The sequence below is a fragment of the Aythya marila genome, assembly GCF_965140915.1.
Source record: "Aythya marila genome assembly, chromosome: 17".
Lineage (NCBI taxonomy): Eukaryota > Metazoa > Chordata > Aves > Anseriformes > Anatidae > Aythya > Aythya marila.
The window spans coordinates 7,371,260-7,397,677 of record NC_139058.1 but is presented as its reverse complement, the minus strand read 5'-3'; the positions used below and the strand labels follow the sequence as shown (position 1 = coordinate 7,397,677).

Genomic DNA, 26,418 nt, shown 5'->3' with positions numbered 1-26,418 from the left:
CCAAGGGATGAGGATCAACACGGCTCAGAGCTGGGTCCTGCACTTCGGTCACACCAACCCCATGCAGTGCTGCAGGCTTGGGGCAGAGTGACTGAAAAGCTGAGCAGATGGAAAGGATCTGGGGGTGTTGGATGATGCTCGCCTGAGCATGAGCCAGCAGTGTGCCCAGGTGGGCAAGAAGGCCAACAGCACCCCAGCTTGTTTCAGGAATAGTGCAGCCAGCAGGAGCAGGGAGGTGATTGTGTCCCTGTATTCAGCTCTGGTGAGGCCGCACCAGTGCTGGGTTCAGCTTTGGGCCCCTCACTACCAGAAGGACATCGAGGCCCTGGAGCGTGTGCAGAGAAGGGCTGCGAAGCTGGGGAAGGGCCTGGAGCACAAGGCCTGTGAGGAGCGGCTGAGGGAACTGGGGGGGGTTTGGGCTGGAGAAGAGGAGGCTCAGGGGAGAGCTCATTGCTCTGCAACTGCCGGAAAGGGAGGGGTGGGGAGCTGGGGGTCAGCCTCTGCTCACGGGTAACTGATAGGACTAGAGGGAACGACCTCAAGCTGTGCCAGGGGAGGTTCAGGCTGGAAATGGAGACATTTCTGCTCAGAAAGAGCAGTCAGGCATTGGGACGGGTTGCCCAGGGAGGTGGTGGAGTCACCGTCCCTGGAGGTGTTCAAGGAGAGGTTGGACGTGGTGCTTGGGTACACTGGTGGTAGGGGGGTGGTTGGACCAGCTGATCTTGGAAGGTGTCTTCCAACCTTAATGATTCTATGATTATGATTTTAAAATGTTCTTGACGCACATTTATTAACTAAACTGAAATCAAGAATATTTAAAAGTACTCCTGAATGGAGAGGAAGAATCTCAATGCCAGCACTGACTCCACTGCAAAGAAATAGTTTGCATATAACATGGTATTTCAACAGTCCAAAAGTTTAAACTGATGTTAAACATTAAGGGTCCCAAACTGAGTAGAACACTAAAAGAGTGGAATTATTTAACTGCATGAAATGCAATGTTTTAGTAACATCAGATTTCATTGAATTCATACAGGACACCTGCTTTTGCTTTCTGAACGCTTATAAGCACACTAAATTTTGAGCCTTCGAACTGGGTTTTAGAGAAACTAAAACTAGGAACAGCAAACCTTAAACATCCATCGTTTCATGTTTGCTACCTGCTTCTGTGGAACAAGAACCCAAAACATGTTTTAATCTTTCTTCTTCTGAAAGGGGAAGAACCAGTTATTCACAAAAGGTCACAACAATTTCTTGCTCTTTTAGGTTTCATTTTTCTCAGTACCTCAATAGCATAAGAAAAATTGCAAACAAACAGGGCTTTTGTTGCTAATCACTTTGGCTCTTTACAAACTTCCAGACAAAGCACATGAGCTGAAAAAGAATTTATTTTGTTAGCATTCTTCCTGGTAAAAAGACTTCTGAAACTTTTCAGTGAGCATGATGTCAAAAAGCCACTGGAAGTTAGTTCACTGATCAGGCTTCCTGTACATTTGAATATCTAACGGCTGATCAAGTGCAAAATAGTAATTTTTTCCCCAGCAGATACACAGTCCATTTCCCAGGGTAATGACAAAAAGTACCTAACATGAGCTAACAGCCAATTACAATTTAACCCTCAATAAGTCTGGTTTCAGCAGAAGGTTTACCTTTCTTTAAAAAAAATAAAATAAAATACTATAACCAGCAGTTAAAACACGTTAAATTTACTTTAAACACTGCTCATAATGAAAATTAAATATTTTCATACCTGTAGCAAAGCCATTTCTGTTCACCGAGGGTTTGAATTCTTCACAAGACTGATGTTATGCAAACAGCAGACAGAAAAGACAATTTTCTCTTAGAAGTTTAGCAAGACCTTGTCCATCTCCTTGAGTAACTTGTCTTTTGTTTCCAACCAGTGGCAGGAAATCCTCATTTCTACAGCTGTCTATACACTTGATCACCAAATGGCTCATCCTCACCACAACACACTTTGAGCATCCTTCTAGGATTAAAAAATGTACTGTTTCCCTGCATTCACAATAAGACAGCATTTTTTATCATCTCCAGCTTTGTAAACAGCACAGGCCATTACAGAACAGCCTGCTTGAAAAAAAGAAATGATACAATATTCATTTGTTTTGTTAAAGGAGAAGAATTTACTTTTTACAATGATCAGCTATGGTAAGAAAGACTTTCATTTCATTAAAATTAGACAGTAAGCACAAAGCAGCCTTAAAACAAAATACCTTCAATGTAATAGTTAAATTTTAGCAAAAAGTTGGCTGTAAGACCACACTCTGGGCTGCCAAAAGCAGATATTAAATTTCAAAGGCTGGTTCAGGGGCAGTGGGGAAATTGACAGTGGACATGGAACAGAAGGGAGTTACTACGAACATCATACATCCTTTCTGAACATCCAAGATCAGTGCCAAAACAGAGTAAGAGTTTGAGATCAAGTGTTGACAGCTCAGATCCCCACTGAAGCACCGCCCTGAATCAGTAGCGGTTTCTGTAACCCCTCTCCCCAGTCAATAAAGCAGTACACTTAGATTTCTGCCTTCCCACCCTGATTTCTCACTGTCCTTATTCTTTCTTAGCTTCTTTTTTCCCTGCTACAAGTTTCCGTCCAAGGTTTGTGCCACGACAGCTGCAACCCAACAAATCCCAGTACCAGCAACTTGCTCAGCACAGCTGAGGGATTACAGTGGGGTTCCAGAAGGAAATGGTGCACGAGATCCACAGGGGTTTGCTTCCAGGACACCATTCAAATATTCAAAGGGTGCAAACTCAAGATGCCCTCCCTCCACCCCAACTTCTGCAATTTAAGGCCACAGCTACTGGAAAGATGAATGTTGGGCTGTGAGAGCAGCTGTTGTTTCCCCCTCGTCTGCTTAGGGATAGAAATGATGAGCTGATGGTGATTCAGACTGAGCTAGGGGGTCAAAGCTGTGTAATTAAGCTTCTATGATGTGCACCTGTATCACACCTGGCTCTAAGAGGAACTGCTACATTTCTATGCCTCTACCAATACCTTTAAAGTTACCCTAAAACAGGTAACATAACAGCAGTAGAGAAATCACCTGCTGTCTTGCCAACCTGCTAACATCTTCCCAAAACTGTACCAAAGTTTCCAGCTATTTCCCCAAACACATGTATGAATAAAATGATATAGGCAGGAAATAAATCCTACTGTTTACCTAATGCTTTTTATTATAAGAACTATGATGACCATCTGAAGGCTCAGTGACAAATCCTGTTTGGTACATCATCATCTTATAAAAACCTGCCACACACAGAGAATGTTAAGTTACATTAAGTATGCTTTTACCCTGACAAAATACAGCCTGCTGCTTTCCACTGGGCTAACTGCAGCAAAGATGGCACAGTTTCCAGGGGTGGGAAGCAGCCATCGCCTCCTTTCCCCACCACAGTTCCAGATCTAGCTCAAACTCTAAGCACTGTAAGAGCACAGAAGGTGTTCCAGCCAAACAGGCAACGCATCAGAAGCTCAGCCGTAACACTTGACTCCAGATCCGTGTACGTGCATTGGTTATTGGGATGTGACTGCCACCCAACTGCAGCGAGTAAAAGAAATGGAAACAGACATTTAGAAGAGTCATTTATCCAGATACGAAAAAGGCTAGACTGATGCTGAACAAGAAAGCTGAAAAAGAAAACCAAAAAGATGCCTCACAAAGTAACAGATAAAGGCAGAAATTACAACTTTTTGTCCAGTAATCGAAAGAAGGAACACAAAATTGATTTGCACAGAAGGGAGATCTGACAGTGCTGCCAGGGTGCTGTGTAGTTCACGCCAGTACAGTCACACATGGTACTGGTGGCTTCAGCCATCAGAAGCAGATCAGAGTCAGATCTTTAAACGCCTTGGAAGGGAGTACATTCATGTATTCAAACCCTTGGAAGGGAGTACACTTGAACATTTTAACTCTTGTGTTTTTGGAGGATAAGCATAGAAATCCAGTGTTATCTCCACTAATTAAAACACCCTTCAAAGGGAAACCTTTGTATGATGTTTTAAGGGATGAAGGTTTCAGATGTACACTAAGAGCATGTCAATACAGCTGTCCACTCTGTACCAGACTGGTATTTATCCTTCATTTCTCTACATGTACAAATGGTTATACTCACATATTGTTTCTTTACTCTTGCTACGTGTAAAGTCAATTAATCCTTTGTTTCATACTCGTCTGCCTACTTCAGGAAATCTACTGTAGCAGTATAGACATACTCTCTGCAGGTTCATTGAAGGGTTTTTTAATGTGAAGAGAAACGGAAGCTTTAGATTAGCCACACGTGACTGCTTAACTACATTAAAATCAACTGGATTTTCAGCAGTTTCTGTACTGATCAGACTTTCCCAAAAAAGCCTCAGCGCTCGAGTCTTTAACCAGTTCATCGCATAACGCTGATGTTATTTACCAGATATTACAGATGCATCTCAGCTGCAATTGAACCTGACAGAATTAGTCTCCTTTTGCTCAACATCCTGAGCCTTGCAGGAAAACAACAACAAAAACCAAACAACCTCAGGTCTTGACAAGCAAAGTTTCTTCCATCGGTCTGATTCAAAACAGAAATGTTACGCTGTCTTCAACGTACAAGTCCAATCTATGCATCATGAAACAATGATGGAAAAAGTATGATGCAAAGTCTTCTTAGTCACCCAGAACATAAAGAAAACATACAGAAGCCTGATGCAAAGTCCAGAAATAGTCCAGGGCAGTGCTTGGGTATCACTCAAGATTTTAGGACTACTGTGGATAACGTGGCCAGCCACAAAGTGTCTCATAAGAGGTCATGACAATGTTCTCTGTTGCTAAGATGAGAGTGAACAGACCGCCATTCCCCATTAGATGTTTGTCTATTGGTTTTAATTAAAAAAAGAAGAGCAAGGAAGAGCATACAGTCATGCAGCTGATCGTCGACGAATCACAAAAACTCCTCGCTGCAGCTGTCCCAAATAGATTCGCATCTTTGTGCTGTCGCTGGTTTTCCTCACCCAGATCTGCATAAAGGAGAGAGAGAGGGGGGCAAGGGGGAAAACATTGGGGTGAAAAAGGGGAAAAATCCCACAGTAAGTAACATGCAGCCAAATAACTCCAGGTGTTCAGATCTGACAATAAGAATCTCTGTTACTCACGGTGCACAGATAAATCACCTTAATCCTTTTTCCCTCCCCCCACTAGGCATCTGCAACCTTTGTAGAAAATCAAGTAACACTTCTGACTTCACCAATTTAACTTTCCACTCAAATCAGTCATCAAGAATAATTGCTTCTATGGCAATGCTTGGGAAAAGTAAAGTTTGCTCCTGCTACAGTTCTTAACCGGAACTCCAGCATTAAGCTTTACCTAATCAAGAATAAATCTCTCTAGATCCACAGATCATAAAAATGACCTATCCTGGGATTTGTTCAGACACAAGGAACTATTAGTCAAATGAAAAGCTGACTCTTAATTTTGTTCAGCGAAGCATTTCTCACAGTGTATTAAATAATCTGTATCTGAAGATAAAAGGGCCTCTTTTTCAGCTACCTGCCTGGAAGAATTCATAGAACTTGCAGATATATGGTACGTTTCAAAGGACAAATTGCTTCCATGGAAGCAGCCATTCAGAGAATTAAAAAAAAATTAAAATAACTTTCAAGAAGTTCAGACCCAAATACTTGTCCTTCAAAAAAAATCAAATCTGAACAGGACTCCTCTGTGTCTTATTATTCTAAAGCATTTACACCATTAAATAAACACATGGAAAATAGGAGTTTTTCAGCTCTTAGTACTAGAATATTTTAGGACAGAAGCCCAGTACTGCCCATTACAAAGGCTTATAAAGTCAGTGCCTGAATATTATTTATCCCAATTTTAGATACTGTATTAGCTACAAGCCTGGCATAGTAGATTTATACAGTTATTATTTTAATTACAATTTGACCTTACTAGCAGAAGCCCTGAATATAAATTTAATATTTGCCTGCATTTGTACTTCAGTTATTTCCCCAGAGAAATTAAAATCTACCTTTACTGATAATCATCTCTATTGCAACATTTCCAAGTGTTTGGTAGGATTTGCTAACCAAGAGGATTTGTACGTCTAGAAGCTGAGTGCCTGTATAGAACAGTAAACACAGCCAGTTTGCATTCTATCACACTATGATGGAATGGCACACTGCTTTTGCTGAAGTTATCAGTTTTTGTTAAGCTTCATTTGGAGGAAAATGAAAATTCTGTTTTCAGTGAACACAGTGAAATTACTATTAACCCTAAAATGGGCCACAGAGTTAAGAAAAATAAAAGAATCGAGACATTCTGAACCTAAAACCAACGTTTTAGGCATACAATGTATTCTGCCATCAGAAGATAACATCTATTAATTTAAAGAACTGAAGGACATGGCAAACAGAAACAACCAAACCATCCCTTAATTTCTTTTATTCCTAAACTGTAAAGAAAAACAAGTTTATTCCTTTTTCCAACTTCCAATAAACAGATATTTCTGAATAAACTCATGGGAAGAAAACCCTTTCCTGTACGTACTGAAGAGGTCATAAAAAGTGAAACATTGAATTGTTTCTATGTGCTTGGCCAATGATTTCCACCAATGCAGCAATCTGACTCAGTTTCCAAAGAAACCACATGGGATTATTTTTTTTTTTCTCAGTTGGATCATTATAGCTCACACTGTTGGAGATGCCCACAGCCAATTCCAAAATTCAAATCCAGTTTAAGTAATTTAGACCTTCATATGAACAAAGATCCCTGATACGCTGTTAATTACTTCATTTTTTCAGCCACAAGACAACAGTTTTATATTATAATATTACGTTCCTTAGTTAAGACTTTTTTTAAAACTTTTTTTTTTTATTATTTTAATGGAAGTGCTGTTGGGGAAACACCCTGTGCCTTTACCTTCCGTAAAGTTCCTTTGAATTGACTTGACTTCCTTTAGAAATGCTCTCAAGTTATAACTCTGGTCTACAACTGGAGATCTCAAATCCAGGTTTGCCTTCTAGCTTCTAAATTTGTGCAGAGCCCAGAAAGATTCAAAAAACAATTGCAAAATGAAAATGAGTGATACAATCAGAGCTGCAGAGCGCACTTCTAAGAACACTCCCTCATTTCAGTATTTTTTTTCCTCATCTCCTATCTTTACATTGTTGCAGAGACCCATCACAGGGAAATTAACTGCCATGCCTTCTCCCAAACCTTCCTCAGAAAAAGGAAATGAAACCTATGGTGTCACTTAAAACGTGAAATTTCTAACTACAAAACTGCATTTTCCTCAGGTTTGAGGTAAGCTGTTCCCAAAAGATTAAGAGTTTTATTCTTTTAAGTTAATAGCAATAACTCCAATCAAATTAGCAGCACTCTGTTTGTACCACATCTGTTAGCACACTACTACATCTAAATAAACAACCATTCAGCATAACAGAGCAAGGAAAACAGTTGTGATACAAAGCGCATCCCATATGCAACTCATTTTGTTGAAACCAAAGTGTTTTCCCTTTATTGCCAAAGCAAATTAAAGCTGCTTTATTATCTGATTGAAGAGAAGTGCATTCAAGTCTACCATTTCTTTCCTTTAAGTGTTTGGAATCTGCACACAAAGAATAAAGTGCTCCCGATGCCCAACTAATGGACTGCTCAAACAGTAAGATTATATTGCAACGAGATTCACATCAATCTTCAGCACACAACTCTCTCTTGACCTGCTTCTCTAAGTCTTAATCATTAGCCAACAGGAAATTGTCTCTGACAAACGATTCACCCCCTCCATCTCCCATGTAGGTGATGAATGATGCCAGCTTACTTCACAGCATAAATTCTCATGTTAGCAGGAAGAATTTTCTCCCTGGAGGAACTAAATTTGGTGACAAAGTTTTTCGTTACCCTCTCCTGGTTTCCAAATGGGATTTACTTTTTATTTTGCATTAACAGGAGCTGTGAATATGTGCTTTAAGTAATAGAAATGGAACTTATCAGGGCAGCACCAAGGAGATGCAACATCCCAGTTCTCCCCATTTTCCTGCCTGCCATACTACTACTTGCAGAATGTAGGATCACCTTTCAGAGAGCAAGAGCAAGGCTCTTCCCATCCGAGATCTACCCCAGGATGAGATCTTAATTCAGTTTCATCTTGTATTCAGCTTCTTTAGACACCAAACGACTACATCTTCTCTGAAAGTAGTACCTGCTCTTAGGCCCTGCTAAACTGATGTCTACCTGACTGAACTGACCTATGAACCCCATGAAACCCAGAGCAGCCACCTACCTCGTTGGCGCCCACAGAACTGATGACACAGCTGATCTTAGTGTTCTCTTTAGACTCCAGGTAAATGGCCTGGCTCTTGTGGTACCTACAAAAATAAAACAACAGACAACACATCAAACCCTTAGCTGTCCAGAGACTGAGAAGGTAAACAATAATAAGATCGATAAAGACAAGATTATAAGTATTTGGATAGAATAAATACAAAGCTTTTTTTTCTTTCCATGCCACTTTCCCTATCTTTGGGGCGTAGCTGATCCTCCACACACACTTTGCATTTAAATGCAGCTTCAGAATGCACAAAGCACTCCCCATTTGAATTCAATTCTCAAATTACTAAAAAAACAGATTTAATATCGGAAAGAGTCAGAGCACCAAGACACGAGATAGGACACTGATTCACAATAAGCCCTAACTTCGAGTTAACCAAACTAGCTTTTCGCACTTCAGACACAGGATGGATTTTAGATAGCAACTCCATGTTGTGCCTGATAAAATCTGACAGAGCAAATCAGATGCTAAAGGATTATTCACATTCCCCAATAAAAAATTACTGGAACACTAGTGCAACAACAACTCTGAAGTGTACTCAATTCAACTGTGCAGTCTATTGTTTAAACAGAGACCTCAAATTTCTAATAGTCTCATTTTGTGAACACATTGAAGATTACATCAAAGCGACAGGTGTGACTGTGACAAGCTATATATACCCACAATAAGCACGAAGTATCTAAGCATATTTTCATCTAAGCATATTTTTAACTTTTACATCGCATTTTAATCATGCTGTATGAGTTTTATATAGAATGCCTTAAGGAAAAAAAAGTGAAGACCCTTCAAAATTCACAACCAAATCGCTTGGTTTCATGGTCTTGCCTTCTTCACCCACACCACGTTCCTGGTAAGGGCTGCAAAGTACGCTAGACAAAATTCTGCTTCTGTTTATTTTGCTTAGGAGAGTTCTGCAAGTAAAACCAGTTATACTGAAACGTTATTTGCAAGTCAATTATCTTAATCAAGAGAGCACCAAAAGACTTTGGTTACGAAAGCAGATCTGTATTTCTGCCTTCAACCTAATCATGATGTGCTTCATATTTATCAGGGAAATCCAAGCTGCAGACTCACCACGCAGATCTCCTCAGCATGCAACTCCCCGCAGCCTGATGGGCTGACAGCCATTTGTCAAAATACACGCATTTGCATAATCTTTGCAGTTATTTCTACAATAACCATACTGTAAATATGGAAGTCTTCCAATAGTTTATTCCATAATCTCTTCCTACTGGCTCATGTACTCAGAATTTTCACACTGCTTGCCAGGAATAAAATGATAGCGTCGGCTTTCGGCATTCCAGAAGTACTATCAAAGGGCTGGGCAAGAGAATTAAAAATAAGAAAAATGTTTCTCCAACCTTTACATACTTGTGCCCAACCATTCTTCTTTTTCCCTCATTTTAACAGAAAGGGTGTCAACAAGTATCAGGGCAATGCAATAGCAGCAACAATACAAGCCAAAAATCCCAGTTTATTGAGCCCAGGTGACCGTTAATCGACGTAAGGGAAACCATATAAGCTGCTACAAACCAGACCTCGCTCTGATAAGGAATAGGACACTGATGCACTGATATTTCTACTATGATATGTTGTTAGTGCTTAAGCAAGGAGAATTGATCATCTTGATAGCACCAGTGCACAAGCTTCGGAGTGCAGAAGACGCCAGCGCAAAAGAAAACTCCTGACTGAGATCAGCAGAGGCACAGATGATGAAATATGTTTCACTTAGAGCTGTTTGTTTCAAATTTTTAATTATCAGTGAATTGCAAAGCTAATGACACACACCAAATTGGCTTCAAGCTCTGGATTTCACTTCACAAGTTGCCGTCCATCAGTAAATTGATGTTAATTATGCACAGAAAAGGTAAAATAAGGTAAATCCAACACTTTTTCATTGAGTAGGTCTCAAACAGCCTCAAGCCCCACACATGCAGAGAGACAGGTCAACCAGTTGTAACCTTGTGTACCTCAGCAACACAGTCACATCTCAGCCTTTTGCATCATTTATGCACCCACAAGGAAAAAGAAGGGTAAAACTTAACAGGAAAATAGATGAGGTTAAAAATACAGTGGAATTTAAGTTGTCTTTCAAGAGAGAAGGAAAAGTGCCAGACACCCCTTACTTCACCACTATGACAAGCGAGGCAAGCAGAAGTAATTCCACTTTCTGCTACAAAATATTTTGCTGAAAGACTGAGATTTTCAGCTGCATGTCCATTAGAAGATTGAAAAAAAAAAAAAAAATCACTGTACTATTGTATGCAGGCAAAGCTAAAAATAAAAAGAAGAAGATGGCTGTTTTATAGAGAACTGCATTTTAGGGTCTGGTGGGGGTGCGGAACAAACAGACTGGGGACAGCAAAACTGAAGTTTAATTTCACATTCCAGAATTCCCTACGCAAAGCCTCTGCTTTGGAGATATGTTTGAACATTGGAACAGGCTGCCCAGGGAAGTGGTGGAGTCACCATCCCTGGAAGTCTTCAAAAGACGTTTAGATGTAGAGCTTAGGGATATGGTTTAGTGGGGACTGCTAGCGTTAGGTCAGAGGTTGGACTCGATGATCTTGAGGTCTCTTCCAACCTAGAAATTCTGTGATTCTGTTTGTGAAATACTTCTACAAGACCTTAGGGAGGCCACTACTTTAGGTAATGGTCCTTCATAGCTACTGTCAGGAAGCAGAGAAAGTCACTCCCAAGCTGTCAGATTTATTATTTCTGGCACATGCCAGCAGCTACAGCCTTAATACACCTTAGAAACAATTACCCTCCCACTTATCAAGAGTTTCTTCGTTACTTTAAAATACCACCTGCTTTGCAGAAGTACCATTACTATCAATCAAAATCTAAAAGCAGGATCATTACAGTCACAAACCATGAAATACTGATCTTAAACCTGCATATAAGAATAAAGAAGAGGGGACAGCAACAACTAGGATTCCTGACAGTGAGGCCCCTGTGACTTTCATCTTGCTGAATCCAATTGTATCTGCTAACGTTTTACATCCCAACTAGACACCTTTTGGGGAGAGACTGTGCCTTTGAGATTCATCTGGGCTCACAGGAGCACTCCCAAGTTTAAACTTGCTAAGAGTTTTACTGATTGATTATACCAAACTCCATCTTATTTTTCTTGTTATACAACACTACAGTCATGTGCACGGTTAAAAATTCTAAGAACAGTTTATTCATCCAAATATATCCTAGAGGATAGTAGCTTTACACAAGAAAATAGAATTCTGAAAGAAAAAAAGGAACTTAATGCATTCGTGAAGGAACAAGTAGCCTGTTTGTGTCTGGTTTATGCTTCAAGGAAGTTTAAGCTCCAGGCAGCTGCTTTTATCAGAGCTGTATACATTGAACCCTCAATGAAACTTCACTACCCGAAGACTACCAAAAGGAAAAGCTGTAGAAGAGAACTGCTGTGTAGACAACAAATTCCATGCTTATTACTCACAGTAAGAAAATTACAACCCCAACACTTGTTATTTTAAGCCACCAGAACACCAAATGGGCTACAAGCAAGCACACTACTTGGAAATTGCTTTCTGGTTGAGGAATACGAGACTGTTCCCTTGATTATCTAATTTTGCACGTCTCCAATTAAGAGCTGCTAAGATTCCTGTGAAAATTTTAATATTTTCTTCACATTTTGTAAGGCTTCCACAGCTAGATGACTGTAAAACTTAGTGATAAATCCAATCAGCAGTTCTGAAGCTGCCTCTCCTGTGTGGATTTGATCTTTAAAGGTTACTTGGATTTGTTATTAGAAACATTTTTCATTGTGAAACAACATTTCTTCTGCCACCTGGTGGAATGATAGGCTACTGTACTACAAACTAGAGCACAAGGACAGTGAATACAGCGGGCAGCAGCTGTACCTGAGATCCCAGCACTTCTGTATCCTAGCTGACAAGCTGCACCGCTACATCAAACTGCATCCATTGCTGGCTCTCTTACATGAGATTAGGTTTGACAAAAATGTTTCCCAAGTGTCACAGTGCAAAAAATTGAACAGAAGGACAGATAAATCATGGAGCCAAGCCAGTAGTTACTCCAGAAACTCTGTGAGGCCTGAACACTCTGTTATCACTTACCATTCACCGAAGTCGTGGTGATTAACCCTTGGAGGAAGATGGCTAATACCTGCCCAGAAGTGTTTTGTCCCCAAATTCTTTCAAAGAAGCAATTCCTCTTCAAAGTCTTTGCGTCTACGCAAAACAAGGCTAGGTAGGACTGCTTAAAAACAGAAATTTACCAGGACTTACCATCTTTTATCATAGTAGAGTTTTCCATCTTCTATCCGGGCTTCAAACCGCTGTGCTGGAGACTCTGCTGGTGTAGCTGGGAGGTGTTCAGGGGAGGAGGGAGAGGCTGAGGACAGAAAAGAGACCAGTTAAAGAGTAGCTTGTGTCCACCAGGCAGCAGTACATCTGACTGAAAACAGCAATTAATAAGGTCATGTTAGGCAGAAAAAAAAAAAAAAAAAACACATAGAAAAGCTACAAACTCAAATTTCCATCAGAAAAATACACTCTATGGGGAAGAATAATTCAACCTATACCTTGTTTTATATAAATCATAATATTTACTGAAGTAGATCAAACTTCTGAAGAAGATTTGACAGGTAGGTAAAAGACAACACTTAGTTTGTTTTAAATTCTAATTTATAATAAAGTAGTAAAACAGGGTGAGGATTACTTAGGCAAGTTAATACTGCTCTTTCCTGAAATAATGTGTACAGACCCATCTAGAAAGCTAAAAACGTAAGTTTTCAATCCTCTATCTACCATACAAACAGCTAAGTTGTGCAGGTGCATCTGAATATAATGAAAAAATCTATTTACACAGCTAAGTTGTCTGACATTTCAAATTGTCCCATGTCACCCAAACATTTCAGGCACCTAAAGCTGTTGGGGATGGGAAGCATCCCCAACAAGTGATGAAGGGACTCCACACAGCACCCCAATTTGCCACAGTAACTACCCAAAGAACAGCAATTACACAGTCAAAACATTTACAGAGTCAAATTACGGAGTCAGGAATTGACAGTGAAGAAATCTACAATACAAATCTCTGTTCAAAACATGGTTGTGAACAAGTTCCAATACAACCATTAACTCACCTGGTCTCTTGGGTGATTTAAGCTACATGGAAAGAGAACAAAGAAGTGTTACAGATCTGACGTGAGCTAAGGAAGGCTATCGCAATAACTATAGTTTTTATTTTTAAATGGACAGATACGTGGCATAACAAAACCAGAATAGTATGAATAGTCTCGTGATACTAAAGGTGTTGAAATGGAGCTTTCTCAGAGCATTCAGATAGTCCACCAAAACCAGCCATAACCGAATCCATCTCACACACTCCATTCTTTGGACGTGATCCAACTTTTCTTGGGGCACATCAAATACAGTATGTAAATTATTAGAGACCTCTACAGCTGCCAAAATAGGCATGCCCCACTACCGTCCTCAAAAACCTCAATGAACAGCTTTCTAGTATGAGAAACCATAAAAGCCTCTAACCATTTAGCAGGAAAGCAGTAGGAAAATGAAATCTAGAAAAAAATTGAAGTATAAACATACACACTGCATCCCAACCAGCCTGGGGAAGTATTGCAAGACTGGGGAGGGGAAAAAAAAAAAAAGGAAGGCCCACAAAGGCCTGAAACAGAGGCAGGTTTTTGATCTCACAGAAAGCAATGTTAACATCTGTTCAGCCAAAAGGAAGAAGAGAGAAACACTCCTTAAAATAGCTTATCACTTGCTTCTGACAAAAGGTAACATTTTTACATGACAGTCATTTTAATTAGGTTAATTAAGCTTATTACAATAGGAGGGAAAAGATACCATCTTGCTTAATCTTTTATCGTGTTATTTTAGAAAGTCTGTTGGGGTGAAACAGTCCCACGTGTCAAGTAGGAACATAAGACAGACAGCTCTGTGCTCCTCAGGGAAGAACATTAGCTTTCTTTACAAAATAAATACAAATCAAGCCATAATCCCTACCTTATTCAGGGTTCTCAGGTCCTCCATTATTTGCTCATCAGTCAACAGGTAATTTAGCTGAGGTATCCAGAATTAAGGTTCCCATAAGCTCTCGACAAGCAAAGATATAAATTAAAAGTCAATGACATCTCACTTCACTGAACATAAGCCAGAAGGTTTCTGTAAAACTGCATCAGATTTTAATATGGGTGTTATCCTTCAGCTTTTCTTTGTCATATGAATTAGTACAAGTCAATCTCCACAGAGTCTCATCGTTAGCAACAAACAGTGCCAAATCATTTTAATTTATTCACATATAACCATCAACAAAAAACCTTTAGTGCATTGACATTTACTTCATATAGGCAATCAGTAGCATTTCCAATGTTGTTCTCTACAGCAATGCAAGAAGAAAAATCTGGAGGCTGAAACACAACAGACTCGCTTCAAGCTTTGTAAAATTGAGCTGAATCCCACCCAAGTCTAGGAAAAGAAAGTCAGCAGTTTGCAACTCAGTAGGAGGAACAGAAAGAGGGATGGATCTATACTCCAGTGACGAAAGGCAGAGTTTCATACTACGGCTGCTCTATCATGCTCAATTAATAGGTCATGTTTGCTATGAAACTCATTTATTTCAGATGAGATATGAGCACTAATAAATAGATATATTTTTTAGAAAAAGTGAACAGAATCTCCAACTAAAAAGAGGTTAATTAAAAGTGGAGATGCTCATGACTATACTGCATGAACCCTAGAATTTTAAGTTCTGATATCGCCTTCAGAAAATGTGAGTCACTCAGGAGTCACAAGATAAGTGTCTTTAATCTAAGCCAAACAAGTCTGGAATCTAATAATAAACCTCTGCAAAGCAAGTATCATTGCCTCCCTTTCCAGGTGAATTTAATATACAAACAGAAAAAGTGCCCACTGTCACATTTCCAAAAGCCAAAGAACATTTTAATTATAAAAAACATGCAACGAGGCAAGACAGAAGGATTACATATACATGTTTTTCTGTTTCTTGTGATATATGAAGACAAGATGGATTTTCATCTTTTTTTTATTCAAAGAACACATCTGGCACTCCACTGACACTGCTTTTGCTATGCATCTTTCTGTATTAAATATCCAAAGCCTTTATCAGAAATGGAAAAAATAGTTTGATATGACAAATATGATCTTTCTAGCAAATGTCACATCTTGAAATGAGAAAAGCTTTGGCTCATGGAAAAAGCCATTTCCTATCTATGGAATCAATTGCCTCAACATTTAGGTAAAATGACAAGCTTTTCCTTTGTGAAAAAATTACCAGAGGAATTCAAACCGATCTTGCTGACAAAAAAATCACCTATGTTATCCCATGGCACTGTGAAGTAAAAGAGATTATATTGTCTTAGTAAGGGATATCTAAGGACTAGCTGTAGAGTATTAGTTTATCACACAATATACAGGAGAAGTCATGTTTTGGTATTTCCCAGATGAAAATCAGATTCTAGCACCTCATCTCATTTTCTTTCCTATACATCACAACACTGATGCATTTTGCCTCACAGGCAGCATGCTGGCTTCAGGTAGAAAAGCCATTCAATGCTTGTGTAAAAGGATATCAGGGGCAGGTTTCCTCCTCTTGTCTGGGATGGGAACTGGATCATTTGGTCGTCGCCTCAGTTTCCTCGTCATGATAGGCTTCACTTCCATAGAATCTGTAGGGTAATGAAGTTGGAGAGCAGATAAGACCACAGGGAGAGAAGTAAGAATCAGACACTTTCTACACAAGGCACAAGGGAAATGATGTCTCCTCTCCTGCACAGAGAATTGGATTTTTTTTCATGATAGCTTCCAGCATTCAAGCTGGAAGTGCTGACAGTGAATACAAAGTCTCTTTTATAGGAGGTCACTGTTCAATATCAGTGCTGTGATGCCATGGTTACAGCTTTCGCTGTCTGGAAGTTGCACAGTTGTTTCAGGGGCATTCAATAGCTCCTTTAGGTGCAGGTAACTGAAGTACAATGACAAAGCAGAAGGGTTCAGGGAAATTTTTTTTATGCTAATGGCAAATATCTGCTTGTAAATAGACCACTTAAAAGGCAGGGTTCACAGAGGTCTTTGCTAACAAAACTTGAACAGGTAATAGCACACAAAACATCACCTACATATCAACTGTTCTTTTTTGTGCCTTCAAGCTGGAAAAATAGGTTTGTCCAAGCAATACAGATGGTTAATGCATTTGAGACAGACTGATACAATCAGGTGGAGTAATTTTGAACACAAACAGGATTTAAATCCACATCTAAAAAAGTTTCAAATTATGTTTTATAAAATGAACCTAATTAATAACTCACAAAGCAACGGTTGTTAGGAAGTAAGTTGTAGCTTCTACACTGGGGAAAAAGACAGAATCTGTCTAAAATTTAAACATCTCATCATTATCTGCATTGCAGTTTGTCCAAATATCTATAGGTCATCCCAACTGAACGGCTTTACCCTGAAACTTACTCGAATCATTCCTAAATTTATGAGGATACCTTGAACTGGCAAGGAAGAGACCACATCTTAAATGCTAAACCATCATTTCACCTCTTCTATGTGCTATGAATTATTTGCTTATCTTTAAGTACACATGAATCACATCCCAGATAGCACTTAGGTATATGAAGCTTCTGTGGCTCCCTCTAGATGCTACATCCTTGAGCAACAATACATCAGTGTTCTGATGTGTTCAAAACACATCAAATTACTTTTCTCCTTATCTCAAGGGTGAACAAGGATGGCCATTCCGCACATCAAAGGAAAAGATATTGTGATAAAAGATTAAAAAAATAAAAAATGAAGTGCCACCCACCAAGAGCACACCAAAGGAAACCTCTCTGCAATTCAAAGCTGACTGAAAAACACTGAACACTAATAGCTCTGCAGACACTAAAAACATAAGTTATTGTGCTGAATGGAAGCCATCCTTCACATTTGTTACGATTGATTTACAAGAGCCTCAAAAGAGGAGTCTGAAGCACTTACTCAAGGTGATATGCAGCCAAGCTGAGAAGGCTTTTTCACCTTTTTTCAAGAATAATTTGAAATGAGTCGTCACAGAGATGGTATCTGTATGGCTTAAAATGTGAATAAGGCAAAAATATCATTTTTGTTCTCTCTTTATCTTAGCACCCTGTATATTGAATTGTGACAAGTCAGTTGAAAGTTACCACCAAATAAAGTTATCAGGAAAAAATAGTTTGAAAGTATTCCATTTACCATGAAACACCTGAAGAGCTTCGACATTCTTGAGAGATTCATGAAAACTTGATAAAGGTTTCAAAGAGCTGCTAAAGTACCAACAGATTTAACCTGAAATATAGGCTTGTGTGAGGCTGAACAGCTGAGCCCCACACCATACAATGCTCCGGAAGACAACAGCTGCAACCTAAAAAAAACTGCAGGTGAGTCCTGGCACTCAAACCAGCCTATCATCAGGTTGCCCACTTGCATTCCTGCACGCATTGAGCTTTTAAAAGTTTTAAAACTCACTGAGTCCACACAAGCTCTGGTGTTCTTATTACTTGGCCTCCAGCATGCATTCAGAACAAAATCTGCTAGTTCTAAAGGAATCAGATTGCACTTCTGCTAGCCTGGGAGGAAGGAGATGAGGGAAGTCTGTCTAGCACATACAGAAGGGATTGCTGCTCCACAGTTATTTATGTGCCTTTTCCCAGAGTTGTATCTGACGAAACAGCTCACCTCTTCAGGACATCCAACAGTGGGGGGCCATGCTTTCCTGAGAAGAATTAATCTGGTCCCCAAACCAGACACATTTCTACTACATACCCCTTTTTACTCCTGCTCAGTTTCCCTTCAACTCTGCAAATCTCACTCCTGATGCTAACAGCTGTCCTGCTGGCAGAGAAATTGGCTTCCTTCGGATTCTGAGAACATCAGCACCAGATTTTCTGGGCTAAGATCTAGTCAGATCCTGATTCCTTAAGGAAGATCTGCTTGCAAGATTAGCATTGTATGCCAACTTAGTAGTTGGCAAACATAAGCATGGGATAACAGTAAGATAAGGCTAAGGCACAGACAGCTTGTGAGATCAGACTAGACTTCATTACCGAACAAACTAACAAACCAAAACACCACTATCAGGGAAGCAGCACAGCACAAGGTGTTTTCCAGACCAGATTAGCACTAATAGTTTGTACAAAGCCAAAAGCACTCGAATACATCCAAACAGGTTTTATTTCTCCCTTCAGAACACTAATTAAATTATCAGCTTACATAACTTGTGCAGCTACTAGGAAAGAAAGACAAAAAACAGTCTAATTCACAGACAGGCCTCAGCAACACAACCAATGTTATCGGTCCATAAAGTGTGGGAGTTGTTTTTTGTGAGGAAATCAAATCAGACCTTGGGTTCAGCAGCACAACTTGTGAAAGAGGCTAATTACCACAATAACTCCACCATGACCATTATTGACAAGAGCACAGCCGAGGCATCAAGGGTACCAAGTGGCTTCGTGAAAGAAATCTGTCCATTTAGCATCCATTTTCCAGAGTCTGGGCAGAAATGCAGCTAACAGACATCTATTTTACCGGCTTTAAGTAGCACATTTCAACCCTTACTGTTTGCCTGCCTTTAGCTTCTTAACCATCTGTTACTGGAGCAAAAAGGACAGTTTAAAACTCAGTACCACTGATAAGGTCAATACTATGTTATTTCTCAGGAGTTCTATTGCCAGATCACAGGAACTGAAGAATCCCTTTCCCTGCATATGGAGTAAGGTATGATAAAAATACATTTCACACCAGCCTAATGAAAAAAACATGAACATCTGGTAGGTGTTCACTGGAAGAATTCAGTTACAAAAGTAGTTGAATTACATTGACTCCAACTGCCATCACAATTTAGGGAAATGATGAGGGAAGCCATGGTACATACTAGTCAACTGGTTAATTTTATACAAGCTAAAACTAGAAATGCTGTTCTCCAACAGTATCTCAAAAAATATCTTAAAAGAAGCTATGAACACAGGAGTTTAGTTTTCAGGCATGAGTCTGACCCAGAGTCCAGCAGAATCTTATGAAGTCCAGCAATTGCCACAAGAACTTACTTCATATTTTCCTGAGTTGCATTACAAAAACACCAGAAACTTAGCTGTCTTGTACTCAAATCCCTCCTTCTTCACATAGCTCAAGATTATTGCTTGGAGGTTTTCCTTTGCTGTTGGTGCTCAGCATCTTCTCCCAACTGGTCTTTTCTTCTGCATCTCTGCTCAACCCCAGCTGCTAACAGTAACACTGCATTCTTCCTACAGCCTGAAATACAGGACACTAGCTGGGCAAAGCCAACTCCTGCCTTGAACCTGCTGTAGGGAGAATACCAATCCCAGCCTGACTACAGTTCTGCTACAGAACCGAAGGACTGACATGGACCTTAAAAAAACAACTACCTGTGGCTTTCCAGAATCAGTAAAGAACATTAAGCTAGTTGCTACTGAAGTGATAAAGACCCTTTAAGGATCTTGGTCTTGCATATACAATCCACTCATTCAGAGAGTAAAGGTCATTAATTATACGAAATCAATTTGTATACAATGTTTTGAGCTAACTTTCACTTACATAACCTCTAGCCTTCTATTCTGGAAGATTTACAGCCCCCTTTGGGTAAAGGCATGCAATTAAGCAATGAAAATGTATTAAACTGACAGTAAGACATCACAGGCTTTACAATATGCTCCATTAAGGGAGAACCTCATGACCAGGTACCACCAGAGGAATTCCCAAATATTTCAGAAAGAAACCTACAGAAGAGAGACAACCACTCAGACACAGACGCACCATGCTGCTAGCCTACTAATGCTCTGAACCCAAGTAACTGACTGCAGCTGTGCAACAAAGCCTAAGGTTTCTCAAACAGTTTCTTTAATTTTGAAAAGAGAAAAAGTAAATAAGAAAGCTTGTCCACTCTGTTCCTTTGCTGACACTATGTTGATTTACCTGTTAGTAATTCAGGTCACTGAATTTTATTATGAACTGCACTCCCCACTAAAAGACTACCAATTTGTGTTCTACATCTGTTGACATTTGGAAAGTTTTAAAGCCAGACTAGCTGTCTGTATAAATCAGCACTGCTATTTTTTTTTTTTATCTCTTTTTTCTAAGCAGTACTGAAGCAAGGAAGACAAGTGACAAATGCCTATCTTGTTTCTTACCTCCTGTTAATTCCATGGTTAGCTTCTCATTCTCAATCATCTTCTTTTTCTCTTCCAACTCTGCAATCAGATTTTCTTTAAGCTCAATTTTCTTATCTTCAAATTCTTTTGCTGCTGCCTTCTTTTCCTTGACATAATTTTTTTCCACTTGATCTGTCTAATGCAAACCAGGAGATAAAACAGTTAGCTGAGGAGCCAATGTCCCAAATCAATGATTTAGAAACACCTTCTTTCAACTGCTGTGCTTTGATTAGCTTTTCAGTTCAAAACCACAGCTCATTCTACAGCTTATCAATATTTAAGTAAAACAAACAGAAAACCATCTAAATATGACTAAGCAAGTGGAGCTACTATCAGCAAAAGAATTAATCCTTTTTAAACCCACTTTAGTGGGGCATACCTATCAAGTGTCTAGCAGAAAGCTCTTCAGATTTTAAAGAATCACTGTATCTTATCACCTCGAGCAAGCTTAAACATCCGTTTTAAACCATCAAAAACACAGCCAGCATACAGCAGTACAAGAAAATAAATATATATATATATTTTTTTTAATTCTATTTTAATGGCAGTCTGGAAATTACTTGAGGTAATACCCTCAGAATTCTATATTCAATTGTAACAACACTACAGGAAAAAAACTGCGAAAACAAGTACCAGTTGATTAAACCGCAGGTTTAAGTCCTTGTATAAAGTTTAACAAGTATTTTGACAAATTAAGGGTACTTACTTCCAGCTGAAGAAACAATTCTGAAAGAAAAGACAGACTCAATTTATTATCTCAAAAGATGCACAAAATTATTTAACATTTTAAGTCATTTGATACTGCAACCAAAAGCGTACATGCTCATCCCACCTCTACCCTCACTATGCAGTTTTATGCTGAAAATAATGTAACCATGGAAAAAAAGACAAAAATATATTGTTAACTGAAGTTTTCTACAGATAGTCAAGCAGATTTGCAAAGCTTACACAGCAGTAAGCCATTCTTTTCAGATCAGCTAATAATTCCATCAGTGAATTAGTAAATGAGTCAGTGGGTAAATCCTAACCATTGCTTCATTATCTGCATTCTCAAAAAAAAAAAAAAAAGAGAACAACCCTCAGCATGGGAAGGATAAACACAAGAGCATCCTGTCATACTAGGCAGTTCGATTTTTATCATAAAATTCAAAGTTATCACAATCTGCCCTCCTGTGGAAGAAATATGATGCTGCAGCACCACTCCTTGCCAGCCAGAAATGTTTGTATTTTGTCTTAATTTTATCTAAATGTCCCAATATTTCTGGAATACCACTCCAACAAACATGACATTTGTCTCAGAAGACAGATTCCTGTAAGCAAGAAGTAGTTCAACTAGCTTAAATTCTTCAAGCAAATCCTTCACTATCGCAAGCACTTTTAGGAGATAGCTTGCACTACTGAGAAGTTGGAATATATTAGGCATCATACAACTGCCACTGCCTGTTTTATCTCCCAGTATAATGGTCAAGGCATTAGAAAATTCACCCAACTTTTCAGAAAGAAAAAAATTACATTTCCTATTTTCATATAACAGCATCTATAAAAGGCCCCTCTTCGGTATCCAGGATTAGAAACTACTGAAAAAAGAACAGAAGGAAGGCAAGCAAATCTATCTGGTTTCCAAGCTATTTCTCTGCAGTAACACAATAAAGGCTACCCAGAGGGGCTGAGAGCTAAGCACTTCAAAATTTAACTTGTGCCTGCGCTCCTGAAACAGTGAGACAGAAGAGCAAGTACAGGCAGCCTGCTCAGTGTCACGGCTGCACTGAGTAACACCTTCAGCAGCAACCTCTCTGCATTCGCTGTTTCAGGGCTCAAAAAGATCTTTGAGAAAGCAGGGAGTCCTCATTTTCTATTCCTGAAAATACAAAGCAGTACACCTGGAGGTTTCGCACAAGCTACATGAAAGAACAAACCAAAGTGGAAAACTGTGGGTTAGTCATGATGCCAGATACATGAAACATTTTTACGTGCTCTATTTCACACAAATGAAGACTAAAACTGTTTATCAATGTTTATCAAGGAAAAGAAAAATCAAGAAAGATTCCATCATGCTTCATGTACTCAAAATAAACTACACCCTACCCTCAGAGAGGGAAAAACCCTTCACTGTAGCAAGTTCCCATTCTTTAAAGGATAGAATTGCCATTATTTTGCTTCAGGTGCTACCAAAATTGGGCATTTAAGGTGCATGCATCTCTTTGAAACAAATCCAGCTTACCTGCATTTCGTATCCTTTCTTTATACTGCTGGTCCAACTTCTTCATTCTTTTCTGATATTCCTGAAGAGTACCTAGGTTGAAATAAATTGGGGATTTCAACTACAACTTTAATTATTCCTTGTATTCAGTGCTCCTCAAAGGGCAATACGCTACTTGACACACAAACAGTAACATCTGAAATCAGGAAACTACAGTTTTGGCTTATTTTGATAACCATTTTCCCTGTTTGTTTGTTTGTTTTTTCAGAAAGCAAGATGACTGCTTTTAAGAAAGGCTCTCCATACTGCACAGAGGCTTAACTACAAGCATGTAGAGGGAAAAAGGATGGAAAGTAGCTGGTATTTCTCCATAAGCAGCAAAACAGAGCCAATATTCCACCAGTGAAGAATCTCATAATCCCCATCCTTCTATGACCTCTGCAACTGTTCTCCAACCAAATATTAAAGAGTACTGAAAATTGTTTAGAAAAAAAGCTACCCCCTTCAAAGCTTACCTTCCTGCAATTGTTGCAATTGCCTCTTAAGAGATGCCAGTTTGTCCTGATACATCCTGTGAAGTTCAAGAACACACAACTTTATATTACAAGGCAAACAGGCACAGTTTACTTCAATCTCTGCTTTGTTTACAATGTGTTTATGCTGAACTGCAGACTTTTCAGAAGAACTTCAGGAAACAAGTAAAAGAGTATTTGTCATTCAAATGAAAGATCGTCATTCATGCACTCCACGTAAAAAGCCCACAACCCCACTAGTTTCACAAAGCAAAGAATTGTTTCCGTAACAGTTCAGCAAAAACAGAACTTATATTTAACATGAAAACCCGTCACGAGTTTAGATCTACAGACACCGGAAACTTTACAACAGAATCATTCTGCTCCTTTGTCAAATTGTGATATGTGTAACAGTTTCCTACACATAGAAGAGAAGGCATTTCCAGATCTTGACATCATCTATTAAAAAAAAAAAAAAATCTCCACCACACACACCAAAAGAAAAGAAAACCAAAACTAAAAGCAAAGTCTATTCCTGGTTCCACTGCAGACTCGCATTTCCTTTCTCACGTATCTGTGGTTTAACACAGGCCAAGTCTTCCTCAACTGTATAAAAAAACACCTCCACCAGTAAGAAAGAATACTAAATGCTGCAAATGCACTTTAACATTAAGAGGAGCTATTTCAAGTCTCCAAAAGGCCACTCTTCCTGGACAAGACTGGCACTCTGTTGCTTAGTGGACGTGAACAGACACCTTGCTTTTTGCATGGCTTGTATCTAGTAGATGCTTTGTTTTCTTTAAAGGATCTGCCTGCAGAGGCATTCATTTGCAGGAAAACTGAGCTGCTCCCAGGAACCTGTACCTGCCTTTGTTCAAAACAGCACTTTGTTTCTTGAACTGAGAAAGTAATTGAGAAGAAATATGTACCCATTAGATATTACGTTGGTGTAGAAACTTAAAAACACAAACCTTGGCCCAAAACATCGCATAGCTTATGCAAAAGACACGCACCTGCCCCGCTCCCCAATAACAGAGCTACTTTTTGTTAGGTTACTTACTGCTCTTTCATTTCTACGTAGTCCTCTTCCTCATGTTTTGCCAGGTCAGTCTCACTGGCATCCTCAGTATCTAAGTGAGGTAAAGAACAATTTGTTAAAACTAAAACAGCATTAAAAAAAACATAGTAAACAACTAAAAAAAACCCACACTCATGCAATTTAACCTTAAATATATAACCAAATAGGCAACTGCAGAGATAAGTTTCGAATTGAATCATCTTCTATACAACTGCAAGTTATCCCAGATAAATCCTCCAGTAGATTTGCAACAAAGCTTACATCAAGTTCAAGCAACGCTGACTTAAGACAGTCTAGTAATTTCTTCCTCATTTAAGTCTCCACATTAGTGCTTACAAATACTAAAGTGAGATGGTAACACAACCCTAGGACCCCAAAGAACGTTTCCCAGCCTCCTTCCTATTGTTTCGCCCAGGAAATAATCTCCTCTGTGGAAGGCTAGGACTGAAACACCTCTAACCAATTCACAATGCCTCTGCAGCTCGACCTGAAACACTCCAAATGGAAAATGTTACTAGATGCTGTCACAATTTACTACAAAGGCCTCACTAAAGATAAGCTACTTGCTGAGATCCCAAACACCAGCACTAATAAAGACAGCCCTGGCCTTACAGAGACAGAATATAAACTGGAAAAAAAAAAAAAACAGTACAGAACTGCTAGTTGGTGGCTATTTCTCTGCATATTTATTAGCCGTAAGACTTGGATAGCCAAGAATTAATAATAAATATCCTTTCCTCTCTGAGGAGAAGTCAATTTCTCTGGGCTGGGGTTGTGATGGAAAGGGTACAGCTGCATAGCCTAAACTGCAGCAATATTCCCTAGGTATGGGTGGGGCTGGCAGTCTCCAAAAGAAAAAAAAGGCAAGATTTGATTTAAGCTACAAAGAAACACCTTCAGGTTGTTTTTTTTCACGGCTCTCCAGGCTTGGCTCCAGCTCCTCATTCACAAAGACACAGATCTAATGGAGAAGTTTTGCTGACAGCACCAGGGACTGTCACAGGCCTGTTCTTCACCCCCTTTACTTGCTACTTTATGCACCCCAGACCCCAGGACACTCTGGGTTTCACTTCGGCTTCCCTTCTATGTTGCTTTCCCAATCCCCCCACAAACCCCCAACACCTCCTTGCACCCCCTGCCTTCATTCCCCGGGTTCTCCTCCCTCACCCACCGCCCTCCCCCGAGCCCCCACACCCCACAGGCTCTCAGCAATCCCCACCCCATTCTCCAGCACCTCCCCGTTCCCCAGCCATGACCCCAAACCCCAAATCCCCCTCCTGGCTCTCCCCTTCTCAGCCTCCCTACACCCCCCCCTTCTCCTCACGTTTCCATCCTTCCACAGGAAACCCCAGGCGCTCGCCAACCTCTCATTTCCACAGCATTTTCCTGCAGTTTCCGAGCCTTTCTCCCCCAAACCCACCCGCCCCCTCCCCTCCTCCCTGACCCCCCGCTGCCCACCACAGCCCCGGCCAGGCCCGGCCTCCACCAACCCTCGTCCGAGTCGCGGGCCCGAGCGCTCCGCTCGCCGTCCTCCTCCTCGGCGCTCTCCAGCTCCTCCTCCTCGTAGTACTCGGGCCCGGGGGGCATGGCGGGGGCCGGAGCCCCGGGCGGCGTGGCGGATACCGGCGGGGTGGCGGACACCAGCCCGGCCGCGCTCATGGCGCCGGGACGCAGCGGGAGCCGTGCCCGCACCTCCGCCCACCCTGCCGCCTCTGCCGGGCTGCTCGGCAACCGCGCCAGGCCCCCGCCGCCGCTTCCGCTTCCTCCCGGCCTGCCCTCGCCGCTGCCTGAGCGCCCGGCGCCGCGGTGCAGGCGAATGCGGAGGGCACCTAAGGGAGGGGGCCTGCGCGGCGGGGCGGGCTGGCAGGCGGTGCTCGGTGCCCGAGGTCGCGGGTTCGAATCCCCGGCACGGCGGCGGGGCTTGGTTTGCCCAGAGCCGTGTGGTTGGGTTTTGCCACAGAAAGCTCCTGTCCTGCTAAAAAGGGCCTGCCTAGCACCTGCACAGCTTCCTCACTGTGTTTTTAACACGGACAAACAGTTTCCTTGTTCTCCATGCCCTGGTCCAAAGGCCAGCAGGGCGCTGTGGGCACACACC

At 40.5% G+C, this 26,418-nt stretch overlaps 1 protein-coding gene across 2 annotated transcripts; it reads right to left on the bottom strand.

Moving 5' to 3' along the window:
- Positions 1 to 978: 978 nt before the first annotated feature.
- Positions 979 to 26,048, bottom strand: SUDS3 (SDS3 homolog, SIN3A corepressor complex component). 2 transcript variants are annotated; one of them, XR_014318706.1, is made up of 13 exons: positions 25,814 to 26,048; positions 24,306 to 24,375; positions 23,249 to 23,304; positions 22,755 to 22,826; positions 21,240 to 21,259; positions 20,513 to 20,669; positions 15,920 to 16,015; positions 14,334 to 14,395; positions 13,448 to 13,469; positions 12,591 to 12,696; positions 8,275 to 8,359; positions 4,135 to 5,011; positions 979 to 3,560 (listed from the first exon to the last, which is right to left on the bottom strand). XR_014318706.1 is itself a non-coding variant. In XM_082774350.1 (12 exons), exons 1-12 carry the CDS (start codon positions 25,980 to 25,982, stop codon positions 4,913 to 4,915), a joined length of 1,014 nt encoding a protein of 337 aa, XP_082630476.1. In that variant the 5' UTR covers positions 25,983 to 26,048; the 3' UTR covers positions 980 to 4,912. The 2 variants fall into 2 exon arrangements, 1 of the variants encoding a protein (XP_082630476.1); XM_082774350.1 differs by having other exon boundaries at positions 980 to 5,011.
- Positions 26,049 to 26,418: the final 370 nt, after the last annotated feature.

Bases quoted from the DNA above. Each gene is read 5' to 3' on its own strand.
- SUDS3 (XM_082774350.1), bottom strand. From the start codon at position 25,982: ATGAGCGCGGCCGGGCTGGTGTCCGCCACCCCGCCGGTATCCGCCACG. The intron at 23,305-24,305 runs GTAAGTAACCTA...TGAACTTCACAG, and splicing joins TACGTAGAAATGAAAGAGCA to GATGTATCAGGACAAACTGG. The intron at 13,470-14,333 runs GTAGGGATTATG...CTTTCCATGTAG, and splicing joins ACCTGAGAACCCTGAATAAG to CTTAAATCACCCAAGAGACC.